We start from the raw sequence: 14687 nt of genomic DNA, 5'->3' as shown, positions 1-14687 counted from the left end.
AAATTTTGGAAATGAGGATCTTCTCGTTTCAACTAATTCAAAGTTTAGTGATTATTTGAAAATAATGCTACTTTTTCCTACAAGTTTGTAGTTATCAAGAATCCAAGTTCGCAAGCATCACTATGTAGTGGATATGTAAAACATCGCTTAGATACGTCCTTTAATACACACTTTATCTCTCACAATGGTAAGGTAATAACAGCTCGTCAAACAAATTATTTGATCCTTAAAACAATTTGACCTCAAAATAATAAAATCCTTAAAAAACATGATCCATAAAACAATATGGTCCTTAAAATAATATGATCTTTAACTAACTGGCTTTTAGTTTAGATTTGAAAGGAATCATTTTAAGGCATTTGGTATAGAGCAAGACCCAAATGTTTTTAAGATGTATAGTAAATGTGAAGATGCCTATAATATCCTCTTTATATTCACAAAAAGAGTATCATTACAAAAAAACGTAGAGAAGGTTTAAAATAATATAAGTAATATATAAATAATAATATAAATAGAATAAGTAATTTTGTTAGTGATTTATATAACAAGTAGTTCAAGTAAATGAAACAAATAAAAAGAGATTAAATAAATTTTAAAAAAAAAACGTGTTTTTAAAAAAAGCGAAAAGTTCTCGAGCCAATAAAATAGAAAAAAAACAAACAAATATCTATCTTTTTTAATCTGCATAAAAATTCTTGTTAAAGTTTTGTGATAGCATTTCTTTCATCTTTTTAAAGAATTTATTTTTAATTACATGGAATTTTCATCCCACGGGATATAAAACTTGCTATTGTTTTTATATAACGTGAAAAATATTTAAATGTTAAAAGAAATAATTAATAACTGAAGTTTTAGATTCATAACGATTTATTATCTATTTGTTAATGCTTTTTTTTTAATGCAATTTTAATCAAATGTCTAACAAACATTTTTACAAATTTCGCGGTCAACGATTTCCGTGTTTCACACATTCATGATGGACAATCTTTTTTAACTATTAAGAGCAGGAATAATTATCATCCTCACAGGGCTACACCAATAATTAGAAACTCATATATTTCCGTTAAACAAATTATCGCAATCTTAGCCGTCCTTCGACAAAAAATTTGTTAAATTTCTGTCAATTTTAAACACAAAAGCCTTTTCAAAGTCTTTTCATTTAAAAATTGAATTTACTTTTTAATGCATATACCAATTAAAAAGTTACAATTTCTGCTCCGTCAAAAATTTATTGTTATTTTTGCGCCCAGATTATAGACCATTTTTTTAATTCGAATAGTAGATGATTTTAAAAAGGATTTGAACTTGTCAATCAGTAAAATCCAAAGTGATGACAGACATCTTTTTATGTAATTATCAGTGAAATGTTGATATTCCATATTCTGAGCGACATAATGATAAAAAAAAAAATGTTTTAAGAAATAAATAACGATAGAAAAAATTCTTTTTTAAAAGCTGGCCTGTCTTCTTAAGTGAGTTTTACACCAAACCATTCTTCTTCACCAACCATTCTTCTTGCAGTAGAATTTTATCTGATAAGAAATCTAATATGTAATAATATATTGTACATAGTAATAATGTTGTTGATATATTGTATAAAATAACAATGCTGCAAAAGAAAATGATTGTAAATGAAATATTTGTTTATTGTATTTAATTCAATTGTATAAAAAAGATTTAAAATGTAAAATACCGACATTTTAAATAGTCATTATAATTACTTTAAAATGTTATTATAAATATTTAGTCAGAGAAATGGTTGCTTGGAAACAACACTGATTAAATCATTGTTATGCAACTGATCTTTACACATACAAAAGTTAACCGGAAAATTTACCGAAGAGCAACCACATTTTCCCAATATATTCAGTAACACCAGCTATAAAAGCATGAAGAGGAAGTTTGTAGATTTGGGAACTAACAGAAAAAGTGATTAAATTTGAATTGGTCTTTTTTACAAAACATAATTCCATCTGCATCAAACGTGTCTGTTCGAAAAAATGAAAGGTTTGGTGATCCTTGCGCTATTTTTCTTATTCAAAGTCGGAGATTTCGCCGTAAGTTTAAATTTCATAGAAATAAATGTTATACAAATATATGCGGAATATATAAATTACTGTGTTTTTATTAAATAAACTACAAACAGTATAAACTGATCTTTTAATTTCTTTTTTGTATTTCTTGTTTATTGGGAACTTTTGTAAAGTTTGTCTCTTTATTAAGTTTTAACAGCATGCTTGTTTCACAATCACTTCATCTTCGCGTTTCTAATTTTCTGCGATTTAAACTGCGTTTTTACTGTTTTATTTTTCAGTATATTGGTAAAATACTTGCGCATCCAATATACCTTTAAAATGTTTTGTTTTTTAAATTTTCATAATCAATATAATTACTATGAAAGCATCTTTAATAGTGAACAATTTTGAAAATATGCAAAATGCGTAACTCGCTATCAAACTCGCAACCAGTAGTGTTACAAAAATTTATGAACTAACGGCCATTTTTTTTTCAATTTGTTGCCAAGCGCAACAAATCACAATAGAAACGTATGTCACCATTTTTTAGCATAAATGATTTCTTATAACAAATTTAAATTCAATGAAATATTAAATATATAATACGCGTAGTATGCATCCCATATATAATGTTACTATCACAATATATTTTATGCTGTTACAGATCTCAATTGACGAATGCAATAAATCGGTTAATTGCTTAAAATTTCCACCAGGTTGTAAAACATTTACAACTTGCAAGGCCGTTGCTCTTTATTTTTTTAATAAAGAAACCAGTCGAGTACATATACAACTCACGTCAAGAGACAAGTGGGTAGCCTTTGGGCAAGTATTAAAAACAGCCCCTAACTATATGGTAAGTTTATATTAACAAGCATAATTATTTATATATATGTATATGTATGTATATGTATATATATATATATATATATATATATATGTATATATGTTTACATACACATGTGTATGTATGTATGTATGTATGTATGTATGTATGTATGTATGTATGTATGTATGTATGTATGTATGTATGTATGTATGCATGTACGTATACTGAACCCCCTAAAAAAATATACTAAAAGCAACATATTTACTATCTTTTTTTTAGACTGAATTGTATGGTGCATATTGTGTCAATAGAAATAATAACAAACCAGAATTTGGTTTGTTCACTTCACCTGGTATTGGATTTGTAAACTACATAAATGTTTCTGAAGTAAGGTTTTTCTCATTTTCTTTTAAGAGTGCATCAATTGCCTATATTTGTGGTCATGAGTTTAATTTTTCACACTTAAGTCATATAGTTTTTTGTCGCGGTGCAGTGCATGAAGCTTTTTTAAATTACCACAATTTTTTAATTATATTGTTTAAAATGATTTTAGCCAATTATCCCCCGAGGAAATAGCCCAAAATCAAAAAAAGTATTTACTCAGGCACTCAACCTATTTTGTGTACGTAACCCATTTCTAAACCCAAAACAAAGCTTTAGTTCCAATGGGTAAATTTTCCCTGGTAAAATGCAAACCGCAAATCTGCAATTTGCTACAAAAGATTAGGTAAAAATAACCAACAGGAACGTAGTTCGAAACACAGTTCACCATTTACAAGTTAGCGATTTGCAATATTCCTAATATTACTGTTTCTTTTACAAAAATATAAAAACGTTAATACTTTTATAAATAATCTTATCCACCAATTTATTTTTCAAGTTTTATTTTTTATTATTTATTTTATTATTTATTATTCAAGTTTTATTGTAAAAAATAACTTTCATGATAACTTTTCAAATTTTTTAATCTTTCAGGTTACAGGCGTCAAAGTTTTAGAGCTCTCGTCGAAGGCGAATCTCATTACCTGCTTGTAAGTTTGCAATTTAATCCCTGAAAGTATTTTTAATTTTTTATAAAAAGAAAAAATGGTTTCAAAAGTTTTTTGTTTTTTACATTTTTTTTCAGATACTCGCGTCCACTGGATGCCGCAGAATTTTTGCATCCGATGAATGATAACTTATACTTGGGCGTGATCGCAAATGGCAATACTCTTAAAAAATGTAAGATCTTAAAGTCCTCATTTTTAAATTCTTTTAAAAGTATTTTTTTAACGTTGGTAGCTCAATTTACAGCTACCACTTTTTAAGGACCTCTTAGAGGTGATTGCAATAGTTGCTATTGAGACGTTCAATGCAGCGGAATCGAGATTTAAAATTTTTTAAAAACACTTAGAGATACTTTTTGCAACTTTTGTTTTTAAAATGTGAACTTGTTTGAAACATTATTTTTTAATGAATAATTTGAAAATGTTATGAAGTTTATCTCGTTTACAGATTTCAATGTATTTTTTAATTAATTCATAATAACTTTTTACGTCTCAGCAAACGGACTCCTCGGTTACCATGCGAGAGATAGAATGACGTCTGAAAATGTAATCAACTGGACTCAGAATCCTGTGAGCAATAGTAAGTAAAAAAACAGGGTTAAACTATTTGAATGTAACAGATGTTCTCGAATCACATATTTTCATATGTAACATTTTTATTAATATCACAATCAAAGTTGTTCAATTTTTCACATAGTGTCACAAATGAATAAAAACCTCTTGTTTTTCACAGATGTTAAAGACATCCAGATAAAAAAGAACAAGAAACGATTATGGTAAAAACTACGTGCAAAATCATTTTATATGACGTTTTTTTGTCATTACGAAGCATGTAAGATTTTAGTATGATTACGAAGTATGTATAATTTCAGAATAATAGAAGTTTAAAAGAGTATTTCCTTTATGCAAAGTTTCCCAGGGAAGATAAGAAGTGGGTAAGGGAAGAGTTATTGGAGAAGAGGATCGGTGAAAACAAGAGGTGGGAATAGGAGAGGCGATGAATGAATAGAACTTTTTAATTACTGCAAATCAATATAATAAATGTTAAATTTAATTTTGAAAGTAAAACCTATTGTACGATTTAAAATCTCCTTACTGCAAAAGCTCCCAACGTTGGATATCTTTCCTTTTCTCACTTAATCTAATAAATTCAACAAAGAATATATCCAGTGGTGCACCCAGAGGGGCTGTGGCCTCCCAACAAAAAGTAGTAAAAGTTATAAAAAATTTACTTTCATAGGTATGATATTAGTCTCCTATTAACATATATAATATGAAGATATCATATTTATATCATATAAATATTCTAAGGAGAGAAAAAGAAAAAAATTACAAGCATAATTCTTAAGTTTTACTCAACTCAAACGTATTACTTATTGATCGAAGAAAAGTGCGGGACAGCCGAAACACAAGGTGGACAATTGTGCATTATCATTGGGATAGTCCTGTTAACATTTTATAATTTTGTTAACAAGTCGAAACAGAGAAACAAATGTTAATCATAAGATAACTGGCAAATCCTGGTATAGAAAACCATGGTTCAAAGGTTGAAATAAAAACACTAAAGGAACTTGAAGATTAAGAAATATTTTAATTTCAAACATAGAAAAAGAAGGGTTGAAAAAATCTAGCAAATTTTTTGAAAGAGAAGCTTTGGGAAAGTGAGAAAAGAGATTTTTAAGAGAGATTTTTGCATGGGGAAGAAGAATTAAAGAAAAAAAGATATTTTCAAAGAGAAAGTGTAAAATTATTACGTTGAGAATAGTACTAATAAAAGTAGATAATTTGGCCATGAGTTCCAAAAGTGATAATGAGTTCCAAAGGTGATAAGAAAATTCTTTTGAATAAGATTTAATTGAATATAGCTATCTGTATTTATAAAATATTAATAGAATATATTTAAGTTAACTATTTGGAAAAATTTCGTTAAGTATTATCAAATAAAAGGGTTTGCGTTAGCAACGTTTTTTATTTCAAACGATCCCGATCATATTTTTCGTTTCAGAAATTTCATTCCAAACGATCGCGAGCGGACACTTTTGACGTAAAAATTTTTTTTTGTATTGAATTATTAGCGCTTAAGTGGCACTTAAGATAAACATATTTTTGTTATTAAGTTAGTTGCAATTTTGCAGTGTAGCAATAGGTTATAGAAAATTTATTTTGAGTAATAATTACAACTGTTGCGATGAAATTTACTTTAGAGGGTAGGTACTTTGTCTTTTATCAAAAATTTAATTCAAATAAGTGGCATAACGTCCCCCATAGTGTCCTGTAGATTTTAAAAAATACTATGTATTCTATCACAAAATTAGAATTATTTTAAGATAAAAAAATACAATTAAAAATTACAAGCATATCCACTAAAGTTTTTAGAAAAATGGAATGCAGCCAATAGAACAATTGATAACTTTTTAAATAAAAATTAAAGCTGGAATATGAAGAAAGTCAGCCTCAAGGTCGGCCCAGAGTTGTAGACTTTGTGTAATTGCGGAGTGCCAGTGAATTAACCACAGTTGCTGAAACAGCACATCGTTTATCGGGTCAAAGAAGCGTACCCAGTAAGCACACAACGTTGAAACAACGTTGAAATAACGTTGATCAACGTCGATCAACGTTATTTCAACGTTGTTTCAACGTTATGTGCTTGCTGGGTAGCTACTTCTATTGGAAAAAGTACAAAAACACTCAAGCGAAGAAAATCTTTTGATTGTGATTTGTGGCGGCAGACAGTTGAGTAGCGATAAGGCATTAGCTTACTATGTAGATTCCAAGTGTACAAGCCACTCTTATAAACAAACAAGAAAGTGGTCTCTAAAAGCAGGACACGAAGTATTTTTGTCTTACCATAATTTATAAAATGTCGTGTTACCCAACAGTAGACTTTATTTCTGCTTCAGAAACGCAGCTGAAATTAAACTTTATACCATAACGAATAAAACAGCTGAACAGCTAATGGAAACACAAAGTCGATTTCTCAAAAATCAACCCTCTAAATTGTCACTTACATGAATAAGCAAATGGGGATATGAAGGAAGTTCTGGCAACACTACATATAAACAAAGATTTAAGAATTCCAATGTTAATGATGAATTTTTGTTTACATTTGCATTTCTCTAATTGAGATTGAGTGATGACTGTCATACCATTATTTGGCAAAATCCCCGGCCACCATCAAAACATTATTGCCGACCAATTTAATTCATCTTTTCAAAAGAAACACATGAACTTACTGTAATTGAGACTAACAAAGTTTTGTACTGTTGGTGAATTTAAATTTATTGTGAAACACAATCTGTTACTTACGATAAAAAGTGTGCAATCCTTTAGCAGGCACGCGTTCAACACAAAAATTTTATATCTGGGATGCTACTCCAAGAATGATGAATGGTGAATTAAAAGGCATGGCTGATAAAAAAGAAAATTATAGTTTTGATTTGTCTACCTTGCATACTTGGATCAATACCTTTGAATGCTTGCTGCACGTTAGCTATCGCTTGGACATATAAAAGTGGCAAGCTAAATGCAATGAGCAAAAGTTTTAAAAACAATTGAAACTTATTGTAGACAAACCGAAACCTCGTTATGGCAATACAAATGATGGCGACATAGCTCGCAGGTTTTTTCTAAATTCAGGAATTAGCGGAGAGATTACAGGATTAGACGCCCAATTAGTTGAAAAATTTAGTGTTTTATTAAGAAACCTATCTTCTGGCCATGACATTGATTGCGTCAAATTTGAAAAAGTTTGTTCTGAAATTTGAATGTTTTATTTAGATTTGTATTCGTGGTATTGTATGCCTGTTACAATGCACGAAATTTTAATGTATAGTACTGAAATTATAAAGTCTTGTATTCTTCCAATTGGCCAGCTCTCGGTAAAATTACAAGAAGCACGAAGTAAACGTTGCTGAAGAGTTCGAGAGAATCATACTAGGAAAAAGTCGCGTATTTCTAAAAATATAGATTTGCTGAATATGCTCTTAATAACATCTCACCTTGTCATCAATTTACTTAGACCACTGCTTGCAAAAAGAAGCAAAAAATTGCCCGATAAGGTTTTGAATTTGATTGTCCCCCTTCTAAAAAAAGGAAGTTTTAATTTTTCCGATGAATCATTTAATGTTTCAAATGATGAGTCTTATGAAGATTCGGAGGAGTAAAATTATGAGTTTTCTGATAACTTAATATTACTTTTGTAGTATAATTTTATGTATCCTTGTTTTTGAAATATATTTTTTATTTTATTCTTCATTTTTTTTATTATAACAGTTGTCGCTGCGATGAGAAAGGAGGAAGGGGTTGTGACCGAGGAGGTTTGCCCAATGCCTCTGCAAAAAAAAAAGACTTCTAAGGTATTAAACCCTAGGTAATTAATCAATAAAACAGCAAAGTTTTATTTATTTCAATCACTGGAACAATCAAATTGGTAAAGAAAATGTTTTTTGTCCAGCTGACTTGTATTAGACGATTCACTGTGGCTTAGCTCATTTTTTATAAATAATTAATCTTTAAAAGATAAACTACTTATAAAAATATCTCTTTACTAATTGGTCGGCATCATAACAATATTAAAGATTGATAAAATTAAATCAAGTGAAAAAATAGAAATAAGGATGTTAGGATGATTACCCAACTAAATCGACTTTTAGCCGATTAATAGGAAACCCTTAGTCGATTAAATCGAGTATTCGACTTTTCAAAGTCGACTAATTTCGACTTTCGACTAGTCGACTTTTAGTCGAAGTCGATAACAACACTAATTATATAGCAGTTTAAATTATCAAACTGCTGACTTTGTTTTAATTACTAGTTTTTACTAGTTATTAGAACAAAGTTAGCAGTAATTAAATAATGGCAGTAATAGTTTTACTAGTAATTAGACCCAGCAAGCACACAACGTTGAAATAACGTTGATCAACGTTATTTCAACGTTGTTTCAACGTTGTGTGCTTGCTGGGTAATTACTTCTAGAAAGTCTACAATCATAGTTAAAGGTACTTGGAGTCTTAGTAATAACTGATTAACACTTTCTGAAAAAGTTTTATTGAAGTCAGAAGGTTTGATAAAAAAATAAGAACAAGTTATGGAAAGATCACAAGAATAAAAGCAAAAAACTTAGTTAAAATTCGGAAAGTTCCACTATCGCTTGCTAAACCTCGCTAAAATTTTGGAAAAATCACATAAGTTTGTTGAGTTCGTTAAAGTTCCTTAAAAATGCTTGTTTGCTAAAACTCAAATTATTGCGAACTTAACAAATTTTTGATCCTATGATCAAAAATTTGTTAAGTTCGCAATAATTTGAGTTTTAGCAATAATACAAAAAATTGTATTATTTACTATATTTGTGGTCGTTTGAAACCCTTATTATCAAAGATAAGAAAGACTTGTAATAAGTATTGTCGTTATATGTATTTCGATTTAGGAATTGGCTACTAGTTGCGTTAAGATTTTGTTGTTAATGCTTTACATAGATCTAAAGTGTTAAAAGTCAATGAGTCTTTCGTTACACGAACCATAACACAAGTATTACACGAACCATACACGAATAATACACGAATAATACACGAATAATACACGAATAATACACGAATAATACACGAAATATTCGACGAAACACTTATACTCTCACGCACACTGAAGGCAATTCAAACAAACAAAAAAACACCCAAACCTCTTACAAAACAGAGCAACAAAGAAAACGCACTACTTGCATCTATTGCTGCTCTAACAACATGATATCATATTAGTATGACATTATATTAACATAATATCATACTAATACATGTATAGTTCAAACTATTTGTATATTTTATCAGCACAACCTCACATTTTTCATCGCTCTTACAATATGGTATCATATTGATACAATATCCTACTAATATACTAGTATGCATAGCTAAATCTATATGTATGTGTGTGTATGCGTGCGTGCGTGCGTGCGTGCGTGCGTGTGTGTGCCTGTGTGTATGTGTTGCTCAAAATTTTTATCAAGGACCTTCATAGAGTTATCCTGGGTGAACCACTTAACCCTTGTGAACTTAAAGTGATCTCAAAGTTTTCATTTGTTGTAACTAACCTTTTGTTAGTGTAATTATACACGAATTTTAAGCTGAAATGTAAATGTAGAGTTTCTGGTTAAGATTCACATTGATTAGGATGTTATGCATGTTTGAAATTTTGACCTCAAGTAAGAGGTCAAAGTTTTTTAGCAATTACATGGAGGTTTCAACAAATACAATTAATTATCTAAGAGATAAGGGAAATCTTTTTTTATGTGTCATATTAGATTATGATAAATCATATTGGAATGGCACATTTGTATCGCGAAGTATTAAAAGTTTTGCGACGAGGAAAATGAAAAGAATGAATAAAAGAATGTTTTAAGTTATTTTTTTTTTATATCAACTTTAAAATAAAGCTTTCAATCAATTTCTTTTTTCACTCTGGCTGAGTATAATTAAAGTTTATTTTTTGTTTTCACAGTATTATAATAAGCATTCGTAGTGCTGTTATTTAATTTGGCATTCCACAGACAAATTTATTCAACAATATTAAAAAATGTAATCGACTGACGATTTGGCGCCAAATTACAAGCACTCAGGGGTGTTTGCGTTAGAAGAAAATAATTTATTTGCAGAATATTTGGAGAACCGCTCCATAATGATTTACGAGCAAAAATTAGCTGATGTGAGATCATTGGCATATGAAATATCCATTGTGAACAAAATAAAAATACCACAATCATGACATGACAAGAAATCTTCTGGAAAAAAATGGCTTTTAAGTTTTCGAATCCTCCATCCGCATTTTCTTCGTCAGACAGAGTCTACTTTCTTGGCAAGAGCCACTACTGTCAACCCGCACAACGTAAATAAACTTTTTGATAACCTTAGAACAGACATACGATTGTTAAACATGAGATTGCTTGTTTTGGAGCACCAGAGGGGAACACTAAGACTCACAAGTTCATTAGAATGGATGACATTAATTTTTTTTTGCAACTAAAAACATTAAATATGTTCGTCCATCTGCAACTCATCAAATATTACTCGTCATTGACAACCACGAAATTTAACATTAGATTTTGGTGTTCGCTAAAGAACATTTTATTTACATTGTCACGTCGCCTCCACCCACTTCTAATAAAATACAACCACTTGGCAGGTCTATTTTTGGACCGCTGAAGACAGCATTCAATGTTCCTGGGGATTCTTGAGTGCTGAGAAATGTTGGCTAGCAGATATCAATTTATCAGATTGCTGAATTTGGTGGTGGGGTCTATGTGAAAGCTGCTTCCCCATCAAGTATAATGTCAAACTTTAAAGCCAGTAGAATGAATGTGGCCTTTCGATTGAGATGTTTTTTACTGAAGTTGACTTTTTGCCTTGTAATATAACAAACAGACCTGCTCCTTTTGAAACATCTAGGTCTTCATTTTTAGATAGCTCCACTAAACCTCAGGGATCTGCATCCTCCAACATACCTACATCTCAAGAACTTACATTCTTTGACATACCTACATCCACCGACAAATACTTTAAAAAAAAACAAAAAGAGTATTATTTGAAAGTGACAGTAGTGACAGTGAGTTGGATTTATAACCAATGATAGTAGTTTAGATGGCTTTATTTCTGATTTAGAAAACGTGACATTTACTACTATTTGAATAAATATGCAAAATGTGGACAATGTGAGAAAAGATGATAGTATTTTGTGTGAATATGGTGTGAAAAATTCTGTTTTGTTTTATGTTGCTATTGTAAGGAAGGAAGTAGGCATGGATGAAGATGTGGAAGTAGAGTTTTTAAAAAAAGTGAGAAAGTGACTGATAAATTTAAAAAACCTCGTGTAAAAGACATTGCATGTGTGCCAATGAAAGACATTGAATGTAAGTTAGATAAGACTGGAACAGTTAGAACCAAGGATGATTTTTTTTTAAAGAGAACTTAAATACATCAAATGTTAGATAGATTTTTTGGTCTTACCTAACCAGTCACATCAGCTTCTTTTTACTTACTAAAGATAACAACATTAAAAACGTTTTAAGCTTAATAACAACAATAAAAAAGCTTTAAGCTTAATTTTATATAGATAGACATTCTTGATATTTTAAGAAATAATGCGGATAATGAAAAGAAATTGAGATCATTTACTTGAATACTTTAGTAAAAAAAAACAATTCATAGTGGAATATATATTATGGAGCTTATAGAGTAGTCAAGGCAAAATGGTGACATATCAAAAAAAATACTTAAAAAATACACAAATTTAAGGCTGGTGAATGAAGGACCAAGAAATTGAATAAAACCAGTTTTTGACAAAAAATTTTATTTAAGCTTTTTTATATTTTGCTACACCTTTTTTTAGTCATTTTAGAATTATCCTTAGAGGTCTATTTTATCACTGACAGGTTTTATTTCCACGAAAAAAGTTCCCAAATTTTAAATGTTCATCTTGAAAAAACGATAAAATCTGTTCGTGCTGACAACTAATTTCCTTTACCTTGGTGTAATTTGATTGGTAACTTGTCAACACGTGAAGTAGCTACTTTATCCTGAACAGTCTTATTAAACAAATGCTAAAAAAGTTTAAACTAATGTCACATGATAAGAGTTTTAAATCTGTCGGCAACCATTTTAACAGATTTTTTGTTAACGGCGGAAAATTAAGTTAGTCAAAAGTCGTATAGCTCGCTGATTTCTGCAGCCTCTTTGATGCAAAACAATAAGTTCCACGCCCATCTTTTACGTCTATGCTTTAATTCCTTCTTTAATTCCGTCTTTAAATACCTCTTTAGTTCCAATTGTGGAAGATGAGTACTTACCATTTTCTTTTAATTTCAGAAACTTTCATTTTTTTGTAAAGTTATAACGTTAAAAATTAGTGGTTAAATTTATGTCTACATTAAGAAAAGATTATTTAAGAAATTGCAGAAAGTTAAATAAATCATTTTTAGAAGAAGTTCGAGACGAAAGTGCGGATGAACGTCAAAAAAAGCTGTGCACAACCTCAATAAGAAGCAGTTAGAGGTTCTTTTCATATTAGCAGTCAGAGTTGTAGTCGTTTAACTGTGGAAGAAAATATGGAAGTAGAGTCACGGAATTCCCCTGAGTATTGGTCCGATAGTTTTAGCGATAGCGAGTCTTTTAATCCATCCACCAGTAAAGAAAACCTCTCAGGAGAGCTAGCATCCTGGTGTCTAAAGTTTAACTGCAGCCATGAATAGCTTACTCGATATACTTCGAAGACATGGTAACATGCTACCCAAAGGTGCTAGAACGCTTTTAAAAGTACCACAAGAAGTTCAGTATGTTCGAAAATGGGGTGGTACATATTACTATTTTGGATTAGAATCAGGTATTAAAAACGACTTTATATGGTCTGAAAGAGAAATATCACTTCGTTTCAGTATTGATGGGCAACCTTTATTTAAATCATACAATACTAAAATGTGGCCAATTCTTTGTGAAATTAGTGGTTCTAAGATTTTTATTGTGGCATTATACACAGGGGAATATAAACCATCAAATTTTGATGTATTTTTAATCAATTTTTAAAAGAATTTTATGGTTTAAATTTATCCGGTCTGACAATGAAATCAGTTGTACACACCGTTAAAGTTAGAGCTTTTCTCTGTGATGCCCCAGCAAAATCATTTTTAAAAGGAGCGTTGGTATTACTGAATATTATTTTTGTGAAAGGTGCATTATCAAAGGTGGTACTTGGAAAGGAAGAATAGCGTTTAATAAAGAACAAGAAATTTGCAAGCGGACAGATTACAATTTTAGCTGCCAGTCGTATAAGCAACATCAGAAATAAAAGTCTCCTATTACAGCTGGATTCTGTCTTGACTATATGCATTTGATATGTCTTGGGGTTGTTAAAAGAATCTTGAATTATTTCTGTTAAGGTTCTATGGCTAGGATATTACAAGCACATATTTTACAGATTTCTGAGAAACTAATCGAATTTAGAAATTACATTGTTCGCTAATGATAAATTTCAACATGGATGGGTGGAGAGGTGGAAAGAGAAGTTTTAAAGAAACCCACCTTTATAAATGTGTAATTATCTAGTGTCTTCTAACGCTGCTTTCCAAAAAAAGCAACGATTTTTTTTACCTATTATTGTTTTATTAATTTTCTCTTTTTAGCGGCTGTCCGAGGACATATCCAAAGGAATCGGAGAAGACAGTCCTTAAATTTATTCAGGGCATGTTAAAAAGCACATCAGTATTGCAGAAATTATATTAAAAATATCATCATGTACTCTTTTTTGTGGACGCTGTGAAATATATTTCAATAGCAAATCGTGTCTCTTTTTTTCAGTTATTGCGTTTGGATAGTTCATATTTTCACACCTTTCTACATTCTGTGACCACCTTCCAGCCTCCTTTCAATACAATATAAGTATATATATTTATATAGTATTGGAAGGAGACTGGAAGTATATATATATATATATATATATATATATTTGTTAATCGTCTTAACTAAATGAACCTTAATTTTTTAAAAAATATTTCATCAATCGATATTTTTTATTTTTTGATTCGTGTTTAAGGTTTAATACATTATTTCTTTGTGAAAAAGACTTTATAAATGAAAAATTTTTATTCATTTTAAGTGAAGTCCTAAATAAAAGTACATTAAAACTTCTATTATATTTTTAGTTGCAGACTTTTAACTTGGGGAAAATACTTTTGAAAAGTATTTCAAATACAATACAATATATATTTTTCAAATTGTATTTTAAATACAAATACAAAATACTTTGAAATGTATTTCAAAATAC

At 29.8% G+C, this 14687-nt stretch overlaps 1 protein-coding gene and 1 pseudogene across 1 annotated transcript; both read left to right on the top strand.

Moving 5' to 3' along the window:
- Nucleotides 1-1817: 1817 nt before the first annotated feature.
- Nucleotides 1818-4772, top strand: LOC145192722 (uncharacterized). Its single transcript, XM_090077625.1, has 7 exons — nt 1818-2057; nt 2680-2871; nt 3124-3231; nt 3820-3875; nt 3971-4065; nt 4387-4470; nt 4624-4772. The coding sequence occupies exons 1-7, from the start codon at nt 2001-2003 to the stop codon at nt 4668-4670; spliced, it is 639 nt and encodes a 212-aa protein (XP_089933751.1). The 5' UTR covers nt 1818-2000; the 3' UTR covers nt 4671-4772.
- An 8016-nt stretch (nt 4773-12788) lies between these two features.
- On the top strand, nt 12789-13906 carry LOC149894823 (uncharacterized; annotated as a pseudogene).
- The last annotated feature ends 781 nt before the right edge of the window (nt 13907-14687 follow it).

Source organism: Hydra viridissima, unplaced genomic scaffold (assembly GCF_058129835.1).
Source record: "Hydra viridissima isolate aposymbiotic clone 2 unplaced genomic scaffold, HvirCarnegie_v1 scaffold_1, whole genome shotgun sequence".
NCBI classification, from domain to species: domain Eukaryota; kingdom Metazoa; phylum Cnidaria; class Hydrozoa; order Anthoathecata; family Hydridae; genus Hydra; species Hydra viridissima.
The sequence above is the reverse complement of the archived record's forward strand: the minus strand, read 5'-3'. Positions and strand labels throughout refer to the sequence as shown.